This window comes from Watersipora subatra, chromosome 10, assembly GCF_963576615.1.
Source record: "Watersipora subatra chromosome 10, tzWatSuba1.1, whole genome shotgun sequence".
Classification (NCBI taxonomy): domain Eukaryota; kingdom Metazoa; phylum Bryozoa; class Gymnolaemata; order Cheilostomatida; family Watersiporidae; genus Watersipora; species Watersipora subatra.
This window is the reverse complement of record NC_088717.1, coordinates 58,561,792-58,579,055: the sequence shown is the minus strand read 5'-3', so window position 1 is coordinate 58,579,055 and position 17,264 is coordinate 58,561,792. Positions and strand designations below refer to the sequence as shown.

Below are 17,264 nucleotides of genomic sequence, written 5' to 3'. Positions count from 1 at the left end.
ACCTTAACATAATGCTTCAATCGTTTTTAAAAATTACAGCTTTACGCCGCCAAGTGGTTGCGTATTTGTAAAACTTAGTCAAGGTTGATCTTCGGTTAAATAATTCTATGTTCTAGGTCACACATCTTATGGACCATGTCTTCTGTCCCAAGTGTCACGGCAGCGAGTTACGTCAGCTGTAAACAAACAAGCCTCGCGTCTTCTGTCCCAAGTGTAATGGCGGCGAGTTACGTCAGCTGTAGACACACAAGCCCAGCTTCGCGCAAGCTCAGTTTATCAACCGACTTGTTTAATATTTGTATATTTTATTTTGATTATAAACAATATACTTAATATTATTATTTGACTTTATTAGCCAATGTCTGCCAACCAAAATCCATGTCCTCGATTACATATATCATAAAAAACCAGTGGCTATCATGTTATGTGGACTCTCCAACTCGATTCTCTACCTAAATACGTCCTGCAAATATTTTGAAAGAGCAAGTGCAAAAGTAGGTGCGTTCTTCTCCATAATGGCAGACAACTCCATAGCGGCAGATAACTCCATAGTAGCAGACAACCAGTGTTTCCATGATTGACTACGCTTGTATCACTTTGTTATTATCTCCTCCTGCTCTTATAGGAAGGAATGCCGCCCTCTTATTGGCTGCAAACTCGGATCACCTGACTTGTCATTAAGGGGGCAGTCTGAAAAGTTAAACACACCACCTCGCATAAAAATAGAATAGACTTAAAATTTAACAGCTATCTAATTGGTTGATCACAGAAAATAAGAAATGAAAGTACTACAACATCGTCAGTTGAATTAAGATGGCTTATGAGCTGCAAGACTCTTAACAAGCTGCTAAATACTAACTGTATTACCATAAACAAATTACAAACATCTCATCAAATTATATCACTGGTGAACAACACAATGCATAAAGACAGACAACTCCACAACAATCTACTAATCTTGTGAAAGTTGCATCACCCCAAAGTTGAGAATAACAGCAGATTTATGTCAATGTACGCACCTGAATCCTCGGCCTCTACTAAACCTCGCACTGTGATTTTGTAACGAAAATGACAAACAGGTGCCACAGGAGACTTAGTGATGGTCAACTAAAACAATGAGAATACGTCACAAAAAGCCATCGATTTAGTACGGATGCAACACTAGCGATTTTACACACCTGTTGGTAACTGCCAGCAGTATATTGTAGAGTTAACCTAGTGTTAACAGTGTGACACCAGGTGTTGCCGAGGGCGACAGCAATACACTCAGCTCTCTCAGACTCATTGCTGTCCTGAGGTGCTATAGTCAATGTCTGTACTTGATTTACCACCACCACCTACAACATGGCCATTGATTTTACACAACTTAAAATGTATCGTGCCTGAAAGCATCCGCTAGACACTGAAGGACCCAAAATACTGACTGCAATATCGAAGCTTTCAGCCAGCTCTTTGAGTGCAGATGCAAGCCCGAGTAGAATCTCCGAGCGAGATGAAGTCCTCGACTCAAATTCCTTACGAATTAGAGAGGCTATTGAGTCTATAATCACTAACTTTAAGTTCTTTAGAATTATTATCTCCTGCAAGCAAGAAAACATAATCCCAAAGTCATAATATTTAAAATCTTGTAGAATAAACAGCTGGTTTATGTACAGCCAATGCTTATGGAACAAATAGCCATATTATTGCTGCTTTAGAACGCACCACTCACTCACTCACTCACTCACAAATATAGCGTTCTTTCTCCAGCAGCAGCAAATATCATAACCTACCTTAAAGACAGAAGTTGTTTCCTCTCCTAGTAAATTCAGAAGCCATATAACACAAGTATACTAATTCAGCAATGTACACCATCCCTCGGGTCGGCAGAGCAAGGTTAGTTGAGAAACAAGCAGACACTAGCAAGGTGTTTCCTACCTGTATGGTGTTTCCTATCTGTATGGTGGGTCCTACCTGTATGGTGTGTCTTACCTGTATGGTGAGTCCTACTTGTATGGTGTGTCCTACCTGTATGATGTATCCTACCTGTATGGTGAGTCCTACCTGTATGGTGTATCCTACCTGTATGGTGAGTCCTACCTGTATGGTGTGTCCTACCTGTATGGTGTGTCCTACCTGTATGGTGTGTCCTACCTGTATGGTGTGTCTTACCTGTATGGTGAGTCCTACCTGTATGGTGTGTCCTACCTGTATGGTGTAACCTACTTGTATGATGTGTCCTACCTGTATGGTGTGTCCTACCTGTATGGTGTGTCCTACCTGTATGGCGTGTCCTACCTGTATGGTGTATCCTACCTGTATGGTGTGTCCGAGGAGTTGTGCGAGTGAATGGGAAGAAAAGATGCGATGTAGATAAATCCGAGAAGCTGCCTGCCCAATGTCTATTTCTGGAAACCTCTGCTTACCTATTTCCACAATCCTGTAGAACAGAGGCTACCCTTAGTAACAATGGTTAATGATACATTTAGGGATGTTACCATCTTGAGAATTTAATATATAATACAATTTAATCATAATTTATATAAAATGGGCTACAATTATGAGAATAAATGGCAGAGGGCATTAAAGATGTATAGAAAGAACATAGATGGAGCCTGTGGACCAGCATAGTCATACTCTACAATGACATTGTACCTCTCTAACGATGCCTAAACTTTACAACATGGCTATCCTAACTATAACTAGAGGCCTAAGACTTTGGACAAACTCTGCATAGCAAAAGTGCGCTCGAGAGGGAAAAGTGTGATGAAAAAATGTAAAGTTTTGAAAGTGCTACAGCAGGCTTTTTTTACAGTTATTACTACTATAATGATTATAATTAACTGTTACAATTATATATTACTTATATTATATATTAAAAATGTTATATTATACGAGGGGTGATCATAAAGTTCCCGGAACCGTTTTCCTAGTCAAATATAAGACCATGCGCAGTTGTTTTGATTGTTCCATGTTGCTAAGCAGCACAGGATTTCCCCATAGCCAAAGTTTTGCGCTTGTCAGAGCACCCGCAATGAAGTTATAGTAGGCAATGTTAAGGTCATTTTTTATCGTTCATCAGATGTTTCCAAAATGAATTAAGTAGAAGAGCCACGTGTTTGTGTAAAATTTTGTGTAAAACTTGGAAAGTCCGGTGCTGAGACGCTCCAAATGTTACGGACAGCTTATGGAGACTCTGCCCTTAAGAAAACAGCCTGTTATGAATGGCACAAAAGATTTAGAGAGGGAAGAACAATTACTAAAAATGATGACCGCATGGGCAGACCGGCAACTTCAAGGACCACAACTGCCCCAGACCTTGTGAGGCAGCAGATGATGGGAGATAGGCGATTGACTATACGGGAAATATCAGCAGAAAGTGGGCTTTCTTATGGTACATGTCATCTTATTCTCACTGAAGATTTAGGCATGAGAAGGATCTCTGCAAAGATGGTACCCAAACTGCTCACTGATGACCAAAAAGAAAAAAGAGTTAGCTGTTGTATCGAACTAAAAGATGCTTTAACACAAGATCCTGACTTTATTTCAAAAGTTGTGACTGGGGATGAAAGTTGGGTCTATGGATATGACCCAGAGCCCAAATCACAAAGTTCTCAATGGAAATCCCCTGGCTCTCCTAAGCCTAAAAAAGCTAGAATGCCTCGCTCAAATGTAAAAACGCTGCTGATAACATTTTTCGACATTAGAGGTGTGGTACACTCTGAATTTCTGCCACATGGTCAAACTGTGAATCAGCATGTGTACAAAGACATTCTGATCAGACTTAGAGACAGTATCAGAAGGAAACGTCGAGAGTTGTGGCTCTCAGGTGACTGGTACCTACACCATGACAATGCTCCGGCTCACACCTCATTGATGGTACGTCAGTATTTGGCAAAAAATAAGGCGACTGTGTTTAACCATCCCCCTTATTCACCTGATTTAGCACAATGTGACTTCTACCTATTCCTTAAAATCAAATTGACAATGAAAGGTGAAAGATTTGACGACATACCAACTATTCAAGAAAATGTGACAAAACAACTCCGAAGCCTCACGGAAAGTGATTTCCAGCATTGCATGGATCAGTGGAAACACAGATGGGACAGGTGCATAGCAAGCTCAGGCGATTACTTTGAAGGGGACAGTTTAAATTAGGTAATTACGATTAACGGTTTTAGTGTACTGAGACAATTCCTGGAACTTTACGATCGCTCCTTGTATATTAAAAATTTGCTTCAAGGAAGGACATACAAAAGGAATCAGAAAGTTAAAAAAATTCATACCAGATACGTATATGAAAACCAAGCATCTCCAACTTGCTGTGAGTATTTCATTGATTGAGCTAGATGGTGGAACTAAGCCTAGACGAAGAACACTTGAAGACACTTGCCATAGCTACCTACCAAAACTTGATGTTATTGCGAGACAATTGCGGAAGTACATTTAGTGAAGGAACCATCTGTCCTTGATACTATATATACTGAACTGAGCGCTTCGATGTGAAATCTCTTACTTTCTTGCATTCTTGTGGAGCTCTCAAGACAATACGACCAGGCATCGCCATGACAACGCTTCACGAGTTGCTAAGTTTAACATACAACTCAGCAGGTGGACATTCAAACACTTTTATCGCTCTCTTTTAAGGTTGACTTGCAACAAAATTCACATGACAGTTATTTGGTATCAAAAGATTCACCATGTCTTACTCTGTTGTGTTGAAGTGCAAAATATGTGGAAATGTGATTACAAGCTCCTAAAAGCTCAAAAACGAAAAGCCGCCGTAGATTGGAATCTCTTTATTTCTCTGACATTGTCATTACAGTTTGGTTATTGTCTTGTCACGTGATGTTCTCATGTGAATTGAAAGGCCAATAAAAAGCTCAATATAAAACTTATCGTAGCACTAGTTTATGACAAACACTTCGGGTTTTACCGAAGACCCCGGTATCAAATATAGATGCTCGCTACTTTACAGTTTTGTTTCGGCATTATTCAATCGTCAAGTCGTAATCTGATCACGTGACCCAATACTTCGCAAATAATTTCTGCAGCACTTTTCGAGTATCACAGGTGACCAACAGGCTCGTCATGATTATCAGACAATGATATGTACTGCTTCGAGCTGAGGTTAAAAAATTAAACGAATTTTTACGGTAAGTTATAAGATATCGCCGCTAAAATAAACAACATTACAATGATGATAAAACAGACGCGTTAGAACAATAGACATGATTTTATTGAATGCGTGAAGTATATTTGTGAAAATATTTCGACGAATAAAGTTGCAGGAAAGTGTAAACAGAAACCATCTATCACAACTACGTCACATTTGAGCCATTTTGGAAAGAGAATCCAAACTATGGCCGTTTCGGGTGGCTGCGAGTAACTGTTCGCTTTTTAGCTTTTAAGAGCTTGTAATCACATTTCCACACATTTTGCACCTACAACACAGCAGAGTAAGACATGGTGAATCTTTTGATATCAAATAACTGTAAAGTGAATTTTGTTACAAGTCAACCTTTAAGTAACCGACTACATAACTCAGCTAGAAATTAATTGGTCAAAAATAGAAATTGGAAATGGCATAACTAACTTTGAAGTATGAAAATCAAGCAGGGTGGATATTGGCTGTAGCACAAAAAGTCCGTGATCAACACATGATAATCAATTTACACACGATCAGGTGAAGGGAATGTAAAATGCGTAAATAATTATTTGTTATATCAATGATATTCAGCCCCCCGAGGATAGCCGATGACTCTCATATGGGCGGGGTTTAATGATCGAGCTCTGTTAGGATTGTGCTGGCCTGGGTTTCGGAGCTAACACAATTCTCGTGGGGCGGTTGCGTTGCCTTGGTAGGTTTTGGAAAACACGACTCGCTGTTATCGTTTCATTAGCTCATTCAGCCAGTAGACCCCGCAGTTCACAATAGCAAACCTTGAATTTCTACAATGTATAGGTAATACCTAACCAAAATAATGGATCCATGCAAAATAAAACATTTTAAACTACCTACTTTTACTAATTATGAAATTGGTAAAGGTCATAGTATATGCTTAAAGTTGAATATAATTTACCCAAAATTACCCGAACAACAGCCTTTTTCCCTAGTTTTGATTAATATTTTGCCACCCCTAATATAAAATGACAAAGTCTTTCATCGTTATCACATTGTTTTACCTGGCCAATAAGATGGGACAGCAGGCAAAGCTGTGCAGTGTAGTTTTCATACTCAAAATTTAAATACAAAATCGAATTTGGGCTATTTTACGATTGTGACTATTAATATCACGAATGCTTGTGAATGGCAACTGACTGATCATAATGGTGACAATATTGGGAGACTATATTTATTTGATAACAAAATGAATTCAACAGATAAATAAAATAACCACTATAGTTCATAACATTTGTAAATTTACAAGGGGCTTTATTCAGCATATTCGTTTGTTCGGGTGCCGTGTTCGGGTTCATCCCAACAGAGCTCCATCATTAAACCCCGCCCATATGAGAGCCGTCGGCTATCCTTGGAGGACTGTATATCATTTGTTAAATTTTCACTGTTATTTCCATCTTTGATGATCTTAAATCGAGGAGGGGTGACTAGGTATTCAGGCGGTAACAAGCTGTTATTACTGGCTGGCCACAAACACTGCCCAGCAGTGAAAGGATTAAAAGACAATAATCTTATGTGAAAAAATTAATACAGAAAGGGGAAGATAACTCTAACTCTTCTTTAAAGTTATTTGCTAATTCTAAAGTTTCATAGAAGTGAGCATTCATAGAGCTAATAAATCAAGCACCTTGTAGTTACTAGACAAGCTAAAGTAGTGTATGCAACGTTTCAACTGAATGCTTGATGTAGAGATCAAACTGACCTGTTAGCGGACACAGAATTCTCTGTGTCCACGTAGAGCACCCCAACCTTTTCCGTAGCCTCAGGGGAGAGAACAGTTATAGCAGCCAGCTGACAACATAACTGAGTTTTTCCACAGCCTGCAGGACCTGCAAGCTGCAAAATTTCTGAAACTACAGACTCTAAAATCCTAAAAACAGCAAAATAAAGAAGGAAAGGAATGAAAGGTGTAAACTGAAATTACTGTAAAACCTTTATTTGAACGCCATGGCGCTCTATTTTTTAACCCTTCCCCTATATAGTGGTGGTCAAATAAAGGCGACGGTCAAATAGAGGTGGCGTTCAAATAAAGGCTAAAGTTGATTTTTTTCAAATAACTTGTCAAAATTTTAGGAAAATAATTTTAACATTTTTACATGTTGGCTATATTTTGGACTCCCCTTCAGGCAGAGCGACATTAACCCTTTCAAATGCAAGAAATCTGCTAATACCTTCAAATTGTTGTAGACCTCTAAATAAACATGTATTGGAAAGCCGAGAAATACCTCTACCAGTTAATATCTATTGCTTGTAACTAACCGGCGATGATATTATAGTGTGTGCCTTGCTTCGCAATTTGTTGGAGCTTTCAATTTTTTATTTCATTTAAATTTGAAAGCATATTTTTATTTTATAACTAAATCTAACAATGTGGCATAAAAGCTCATTGCATTCATTGATATGTTTGCTACAGTTTGCAGCCAAAACTGGTTTCTTATGTGCAAGAGAAGAGGAATTATGTGTACCGATTGTAAGCCAAGTTAAGATAACTGCAAGGATGCTATCAAATAATATGCTATAAATCTGCACACTTATAAGTTATATAATAATCTATCAAATGCTACAAGTATATATTTAAAAACAAATGGCATGAACAAACCATACTTATAATACTTATAATACATGCAGAAACAAAAATTAACATCTTTGAAACAAAAATATTTGCATCATTTGCTCGGCCAGTTGCGTTCTGATTGTTGGTTTTGTTTGCAACGATTTTGTCTTCTTCTGGCTTTTCAATATGTTCCACGTCTTCTGACCTCTACTCTTCGTCTGCACCGCTGAACCAGTGGAGACAAGGTTCTAAACAAGTTTTTTTAATAGAGCAAACTTTTATTCATTGCATTTCGCCCAAACAATAATAATCTTTTAGCCAGATGGGTGCTAAGTACAACTTTTAGCCTAAAATTAGTCGTTCATATTAATAGTAAATGTAGACCGTTTTTCACAAGCGTGAGTTATCAAAACCACATTAAACAAGAAACTACTATTAACCTGATACAATTATTAATATTTCTATGGTGTTGCTTTTAAAGCTTTAACGAAAAAGTTGAAAATCTTTGGAGTTGGAAAACAGACTTTAATACTAACAGAAACGATGAAGAACTAATTGTTATTGATGTAACCGAGTCATTACTAGTACGGTTTTTGAACACTTCTACTGATAACTTACTATTATGGGTTTGCAAAGATCAATGAATGCCAAAGGGGCAGTCAAATGGAGGTGGCGCTCAATTAAAGGGTGGCGCTCTATTTTCAACCCTTCTTTCATAGTGGCGGTCAAATAGAGGTGACATTTTACGGTAACAAGAATAAATCGCAGAATTGAACAAAAATGCAGTGAGACTATGATATATTGACATTACCTCTGATACGGTGCCTGGCCTGAGTCCACCCAAAAGCGCTCTATCAACCCCACTCAAACCTGTCTTGAGGAAACTCACACTATTCTGTGCAAGGTCAAAAGCCTAAAAAAGTACACTAAAACAATTGTGGGTTTCTGGGTTGTCCATTATTATTAGTAGTAGTAGAAGTGACTCTTACTGGTAACAACAAGGCAATTAGCAAAGTGAGTGGCTTTGCCAAAAAGCTATTTTTGTATTGGCATTTTTATTCGCTTCTGTCAGAAAAACAAATGCTAAAATTGATTTTCTTGGTCAACTATACATGCATATGCATCATGCAAACAAATATCCATGCAAAAATAAAGCGCATCTACAACTGTGGAGTTCTAATAAAGTAACTTTTACCAACCGTTTTAGATGTCAAAGAAACATCATTAGCAGCATGTTGAAGGAGCTGTCGAGCTTGAATTATGGTTGAAGCTTTGTTAAGATGCAGCAACTCAAGTTCACCGTGTAGTAGCAAGTTCTGCAAAATAAACACAGACTAAATAGTGAAATAACTGCTGATGGAGAAAATGAATAAAATAGACTAATCGAAACTACGTAGGTCAAAATCAAAGTTATTATGTAGTGGCGCCGAGAGAAATATCTGTATCAACTGAAAGAGCCAACTAAGAGTTTGTACTAAAACAATAAACTACATCCCCAAAAACTGCTCGTTAACCAAAATGTTACATCGATGGAAAAACCATGGAATAGCTTGATATTATTTTGCTACAACAAAGAAGACAGCAACAGCCTCGGCTGATGAGAAACATCAGCAAGGAAAATACCCATCCTGCTCTAACAAAATCATACAATGAAATTATGCATCGACTTTATCAAAACTATGGCTCAGTGTTGTAGTGTTTACATAGAGATTATTGTGTGTATTTGTTCGAGGCTATGCACTCAAGCATGCGCACTGTGGTATTTGAGTTGAAGCGTGGGTGTTTAAGAAATGTCATGAGATTTAATCCACGCTATCTGTTAATAATTAATCTGATTACTCTCGCACCAATGAGCAGACGTGTCACACTTAATAAGTGTCTGTCCCAAATCACCTCAGTGCAAACAAACAGCAGGCTCTATTACAATAGCTTTCTACCAAAAACTATCAAAGAGCTCCAAGAAACCAGTGAAACAAAAACCAGCCACACAGAGCAGCAGTGCGCTACTGTTATAGGTGGATAGGGAGAAATTATGTTTTGCATAACTAATCTGAATCCACACGCAACATCGATGTTGAAATTGCTTTGTTATCTTATTCTATTTTAACTACGTTTAGTTTGTGCATTTTTGCTTAGCTTGTGGGAACTAATTTGCTTGGCAACTAACTAGATTATTACTGGCTGAGGTGCTAATGAATGTGTTAAGGTATTGTAAGCAATATGATATTTATCAGTAAAAGTTCCTTTTTTATTCTGTAAGCCAAGCAATTAAAATACACAACTAACAAAATTTTAAACGATAATATTAATGACAAAATGTTAGAATAGCTAATAAAAGTTACGTCTTTACTAAAACGGTCGTCATGTTTGTTTGCTCAGTCCTGTATGGCTGCGAGTCTCAACAGTCAAATGAGAGTCGTGACAGACAAAAGGTAGAGAGTTTCGGCATGTGCTGGAGGACAGAGATTCTACAGGCAAAAGAGAGAGGCTCCTCAGCAGACCGAGGGGAGTGCGCCTAAGCTGGCCCTCGAGATAGAGGCTGAGTTATCGGAGCTGTTCTCTTTTACATTTTTGTTCTCTTTTTCTGGCATATGGGACGGCTAGCCTGTGAGAGTAGGTTGAGTGTTGAGGTTCTGTAAGAGGTGCCTGATTGGTCAGGTTAACTAGATGGGCATGAGAGGACAGAGAAGGATTCATTGGAAGCCAACTTGGAAGCTTACGGAACGAAGGTCAACGCTTGACTAACAGGTATCTTTTTGATATTCCTATATGGTTTCAGAATAAGTGAACCCTCACTAGTGTTGTTTATTACTTCTAATTCCAGTAGTGAAGGTTTGGCTGAATCTGACTAGGGATACTAACTATAACTATAGTTTGTGTTGTTCAGTGCTTTTGAGTTAAGTAGAGGATTTGCTGCAATCCAACAGAAAAGTTGGCAACAAGATAGTTATAGGTGATATTATGTGTAAAGGTGTCTGCAAATATATGCAATAATTTGTTGTAGAAGATTTGGATGAATCCTAAGAACAAAATGATTAAGTAAAAAAGTTGTTAACAGCCGAGTACCAGAATTATTAAAAAAAGATGGCGGAAGAAACTAAGAATTATTGATTTGTAAAGAAATTAAATTTCAAAGATGAAAGTTTTTCAGTATTATGAAAAGCATTCGAAAGACAATTTAACATCCTGAGAATAGTCAACAAGTATAGAGAAATGGAGGAAGAGAAAAAAAATGCAAACCTGCTAATGTTGATGGGATCAGACAGAGTTCCTATTTATGACTAAAATCAATTCCGTAAGACAGAAGAAGGTAAAACAAACACATTTGAGAATGTGATCGCCACGTTTGACAATCATTTTGAACCAGTTAGAAATATAATTTATGAGCAAGTGAAATTCAACAGTCTTAAACAAGGAACTATGTCAACTCACAGATTTCTCACTCAAGTTCTTACTTGTGCGGACAACTGTGATTACAGTAACACGCGTGACCAGTTGATAAGAGAAGGATTGTGGTCGAAGTTGCGAATAACAAACTCAGGGAACTTATCGATGTCGAAGAGTTAGACTTAGCGACTTGCATTCAAAAGGCTAAGCAGTTTATATTCCACCATGCTTAAGCAGCATAGGCATTTGTAGGGGAAACACATGATGATAATTTAGATGCGGTAAAAAATTCTACTACAATTAGCAACAAATTTAAAAAGCAAACTTATGGTCAACAGGTTAAACAAGTGTTTCTTTTGTAACAATCATTCTCATTCGAGAGAGAATAGATATAGATATAGCAAGTAGCCCTGCTTGCAAAGCTACTTGCTATATCTGCAAAAAAAGGGCACTGAGCTAAAGATAAGGCATGTAAAGCAAAGAAATCTCAGATAACTATAGCTGGCGAGCTCACGCAAGAGTCGGAGGGGGCTGGAGAATTTGTACTTTGGCTCAGACTCAGAATGACTAGATGGACTGTCAATTGGAAATATTACCAAAACTCCATAAGCATGGATCATGGATATCAAACTTAATTCACATCAGGTAAGATTTAGACGAGACACGAGAGCTGCAGACACGAGAGCTGGAAGCTGTGCCTGCCTATATAGCTAAATTAGTGGAAACCATCAATCACTGTAACAAAATTCTCAAAGGCGCTGGAAACCATAGATCGGTTGTTACAGGCCAAGCAAAAATAACATTGTCCTCTTCAGAGATGGAAGTTCGTGAAACAGTTAATTTTGTTAAAAAATTAGTGATGCCGCTATTGGGAAAGCCAGCTATTTATAAATTACCGGTAAGTCTTATTAATTACACTGATAGTGTAGAAACATATACTGATTGGCTAACAAGCCACCCTGAGCTTTTTAAAGGTTTGGAAACAATGGATGCTCAGGTGAAGATAACTCTGAAAAATAACTGTACACCATTTATTCAAACTGTTCCTAGAAGAGTAGCGGCTGCGAGAAAAGAAATGCTGCAAAACGAAGTCAATAGAATGGAACAGCCAGGAGTATTGATCATATTGAGAAGCCTACTCAATGGTGTGCCCCGTGCATAGTTAGTAGTAGTTAAAAAAAGGAAATTATGAGTGTGTAAAGACTTTACAAGTCTTTACACACAAAGTCTTTGGCTTATAAAGACTTTACAAGTCTTTATAAGCCAATGAAAGGAGAGCACCATCCATTGCCAACGGCAGAAGAAACGTTAAGTGAGTTGGAAAACTCGAAGCTGTTTAGAAAGTTAGACGGTAATTCAGAGTGTTGGCAGTTGAAGCTTCAATCTGCTTCTCAAAAACTTACCACCTTTATCATGCCCTTTGGTAGACACTTCTGTAAGCGATTGCCCTTTTGCATCAGCAATGCACCAAAAATATTTCAGAGAGAGATGCAGAAAGTTTTGGTTGACTTGAAGGATGTAGTGTGTCACATGGATGACATAGTAGTGCACGGAGCCAGCAAGAAGCAACACAAGAACGTCTTTATTGTGTATTGGCTCAGTTAAGAACAGCTGGAATCACACTAAATAAAAATAAATGTGAGTTTGGCGTGCAGGAGACCAAATTTTTGGGTTATTTAATAGACAGTAGGGGGATTCACGGAGACCCGGAAACGACTAGAGCTATCTTAGAATTCCCGATTCTTTCCAATAAGATGAACCTTTCTTTGGGACATTTAACTATCTAGGAAAGTTCTCCCTTTGGTTAGCAGAGTCGACAGGACACCTACAGAAGCTTCTTGAGAATTAATATGGGGTCCTGAATGATATGTATGCCCTATCACTAGAGTTCCGTTTTGTTCCTGCCCAGACAAGTGCAGCTAGTGCTCTATAAACAGCTTATGATGAGCCATCTCCCTATTTTTTGGCTCACTTACCAACTGGTCAGCTGGCCTTGTTCAGTATTGAGTTGGCTAGTGTTAACTGTGGTTCAGTTGCTAATAAAGCTGTCTAATTGAAATATTACATTTGCTTATGGTTTCTTACTACAAGATTTTACAACTGGTGTCAGAAGTGGGATACAGGAACCTTACATACAAACTACAGTCAACTAACATTGGATTATATTTAGCTGTCAACAAATGACAATATGGATGAGAATGTAAAAGTTCTTCTAGAGGCAACGCAACAGCAGTTTCAACAGCAGTTTATGGAACTGCTCAAAGTCAATGAATGGAGCAACAGAACACAACCAAAATCGTCATCAATACCAAACGTCAGCTATTTGATAAAGAAGCAAAAAAATGGGATGTTTATATAAAGCGCTTTAATCAACATTTTTCGGTATATAATAAGACAATATGAACAAAAACATGTTTGCTGTCATGGATGCTGTCATGGTAGGACCAACAACTTATGAGCTACTAAAGAATCTATTTGGTTTAGAAGACATCGCTACTAAATCATACGAAGAAGTAACAAACAAACTCACAAGCCATTTCAAAGATATCACTCATGTTCAGGCTGCTCGATATATGTTCTATCAATGCGAAATGAAGCCAGCACAAAGCAACGCAGATTGGGCCGCTGTACTTCGTGGTTTTGGTTGTGATTGCTACTTTGCATGCAAGAGTGGCAGCTGTTAGCAAAGTTACATTGATAAAATGATACGTGACATGATAATCAAAGAAACCGTGCATACCGATGTTCGACGACAATGCCTTCTTGAACCTGACCCTACACTAGATGTTCTTAAGAAAGCCTCAATGTATGTGAGAACTAGAGAAACTGAGAAAATAATTTCAGGTGAGTCAAACGAGGTTTCTCTAGCTTCTGTAAACAAAATGACAGGTGATTATGAGCAGAAGCGAATTCAACACAAAGGTCAAGGACAACCGATTCAAAACAAACGCAACAAGTCATGTCTTGACTACTATGTAAAACATGATAGAAAACAATGTTCTAAAAGACACCTTGTATGCAAAAAGCTGCCATCATTCTGGGCACATAAGCTCCGTCTGCCAATCTGAAAAACAAGTAGATCTCCTCGCAGAGCAAATATCGACTAATGCTGTGAGTGAGTCTGTGTTTAGAGTGTTTGAGCGAGTTTTTGTTTGTTTGTTTTCATCTATAATATAACCACAAAAAATAATATGAAGAGTGTTTCTCACAGTATAAAAGGACAAGAGAAATAGAAAAAAGATGTCACTCCAGGGAAGGTGATGATGAGGTCCCTGTGCGCAATAGCAAGGCTAATCAAGGCACGAAACTTGAAAGTAGAGTCAGCAGAAGTCTGTCTAGTTGGTTTAGTCTAGTCTGGTTGTCTGAGGTAGCGCTTCAGTTCATTTTTGAAAGAATTGGCATTTACAATTTTACGCAGTGTAACCGGTAGTAGATTCCATAGCAATGACTCCTGATAATCCAAACAACATTGACCAGCTTTTGATCTGAACAATGGTATTTTTAGGTTTATGTGTGTTTGACGAGTAGTTAAATGTGTTATCGTCATGTTTTTGTTTGTTTCATAAAATGTGTTGTGTGCTTTTATCAGTACTTTGTATTTGTATAACTTTTTAATAGTTAAAATTCTATTTAGGTTGAATAGCGGATTAGCAGAAAAATCATAAGCTTTCTTGTTAATTATTCTGAGTAAACGGTTTTGAAAAACTTTAATTTTGTTTAAAAGTAGCAGTCTGGAGCATTTCCCCATGCCCCAACACAGTACGAGAGTTTGGAATTGATGAAGGAATTGTACAGAATTAGCAAAACATCCCTAGAGAGGTACTGAGGCAGTCGAAAAACAACCCAGCATAAGGTCTAAAGTCTTTTAACAGTTTGGATATATGATTGCTCCAATTCAGCAGAGAGTCAATAAGTACTCCTAAAAATTTTATATTGTCCGATTTATTTATTGCATGACCATTAATTAGTAGGGATTGTTCATTAAAGTGGTACGAGTTCTGTGGGTTTTTTAATAAAATGTAGCAAGTTTTGTTGAAATTAATTGTTAGTTTATTTTGGTTGCACCAACTCTGAAGGATTTTTAGGTCTTTATTTATCAAATGTATTTGCTTGTGAAGGTCTTTGGATTAAAAAAAAAGATTAGTATTGTCTGCATTTAATATTGGTAAAAGTACTTTCAATTGACATGCTAAGTCATTAATATATATTAGAAACAAAGTTGAACCCAATACAGTTCCTTGAGGAACACCATGTTTTATATTTTGTGGTGTTGACAGGGTAGTATTTATTTTTGTTCCTTGACTCCGATCTTTTAAGTAGTTTTCTATCCATTTAATAGCTGTTAATTTGAAATCAATAGACTTCAATTTTAATAACAATATATCATGATCAATGGTATCAAATGCTGTGCTGAAATCTATAAATGTACCAAAAACACAATTTCCCTTGTTAAAAGCTTGGAATGTTTTGTTTGTAAAGGAAATAATTGTATTTCTTGTTCCAATACCTTTTCTAAAACCAAATTGATTAGAGTCTAGAATGTTATTGCGTTCAAGTTAGTCCATGATTTGGAAATTTATAAGTTTTTCTGTGATTTTGCAAATATCGGAAGAACTGAGATAGGAATATAATTTTCACATTTATTTATGTTTCCTTTTTTATACAGAGGGTTAATTCTTGCAATTTTCATACCAGTTGGTAAGCAGATTTAGATAGACACAGAAGTCAATGGCCGGACAGCAGGATTTCCTTGTGACGCTGGTGCTACGTGCTCCATGGTTGGCCTAGAAGGTTACAGACAACTTGGTTCACCTCCAACCACTGCTCCCCCTACACGCTTGACAGGCTATGGAAACCGCCAACTTCCAGTTAAAGGTGTCCGCACTGTTGATGTGAAGGTAGGGCAACAACATAAGACTGATCTTTGGTTATTTGTTGTTGACACCAATTTTTTTGAACTAGATTGTAGTGACACATTTGGCTTATCTGAACAGGGTTTAGCAGCACTAAATCAAGATCATTATACGCGAGCTGTTACCGACCAATCGCTAGGACACAGAAAAGTTTCTGAGCTCTCCGCTAAATATCCTAATGTCTTCATAGATGGATTAGGCTTGTGCACTAAAACCAAAATACTTATTCACCTAAAGCCTGATGCAAAACCTGCATTTTTCAAACTTAAAATCATACCTTTTTCTCGTTGAAAGGCTGTAAAGCAAAAATGTGAACGATTAGTTAAGAATGATGTCTTGAAACATCGACTACAGTGACAATGCAGCGCCAATAGTTGTGGTATCTAAGCCCAACGACAAAGTAAAGATACATGGCGACTTCAAAGCACTAAACCAACAGATATCAGTGAACCAAATCATTTTTTGCCGAAGCTGGATGAGCTTCTTGAAAAACTCACGGGAGGTAAACATTTCTCAAAAATCGACTTGGCAGATGCATACCATCAGCTTGAACTTGACGATAGTGCGAAAAAGCTGTGTGTCATAAATACACCTCTAGGTATATCTTAATACAATAGAATGTGCTTTGGTGTTGCTTTTAGTCCGGTACAATTCCAGTGCTGCATGGATGCTATGATTGCTGATCTGCCAGGCATCGCAGCATATCTTGATATCTAATTGCAACAGGTGAAAATGAAGCAGCTCATTTGGCTAATCTTGAGAAGCTGCTTACACGCCTTCAGGAGTATGGCTTCAGCATTAAACACGACAAGTGTTTTTTCAAACATTCTGTGAAGTATTTGGGTCATCATTGACAAAATGGCAAGCGCTCCTCAGAGTCTGCAGTCAAGGCAGTACACAATTGCCTTGCCCCACTAATCTACAAGAACTGCAAACATTTTTTAGTAAAATAAACTACTATGGCAGGTTTATACCTAACCTACCTGAAAAGGCTGCTTTACTCTGTGTGTCTACACAAAGACACTAAGTTTATGTGGGGGCCTGAACATGACAAAGCGTTTCACACACTACAGCAAGATATTATCGATGCTACACAGCTTACTCATTACGATGACAGCAGACCTCTGATTCTTACCACCGATGCCTCTCAATATGGGATTGGTGCTGTACGTTTGCAAGTAGAAGATGAGGTGAAGAGGCCCTTGCGGCATGCCTCTAAAACTCTAAGCGTTCATCAAAAGAAGTACTC

At 37.9% G+C, this 17,264-nt stretch overlaps 1 protein-coding gene across 1 annotated transcript in view; it reads right to left on the bottom strand.

Moving 5' to 3' along the window:
* Positions 1-301: 301 nt before the first annotated feature.
* Positions 302-17,264, bottom strand: part of LOC137407272 (DNA repair protein RAD51 homolog 2-like) — a 48,719-nt gene continuing 31,756 nt past the window's right edge. The window contains exons 4-11 of the mRNA XM_068093877.1: positions 8,915-9,031; positions 8,527-8,628; positions 6,864-6,997; positions 2,296-2,419; positions 1,425-1,580; positions 1,179-1,337; positions 1,020-1,107; positions 302-690 (exon numbers count right to left, since the gene is read on the bottom strand). Coding sequence (XP_067949978.1) covers positions 620-690; positions 1,020-1,107; positions 1,179-1,337; positions 1,425-1,580; positions 2,296-2,419; positions 6,864-6,997; positions 8,527-8,628; positions 8,915-9,031 — 951 coding nt within the window. The 3' untranslated portion in view covers positions 302-619. The remainder of the gene's footprint in view (positions 691-1,019; positions 1,108-1,178; positions 1,338-1,424; positions 1,581-2,295; positions 2,420-6,863; positions 6,998-8,526; positions 8,629-8,914; positions 9,032-17,264) is intronic.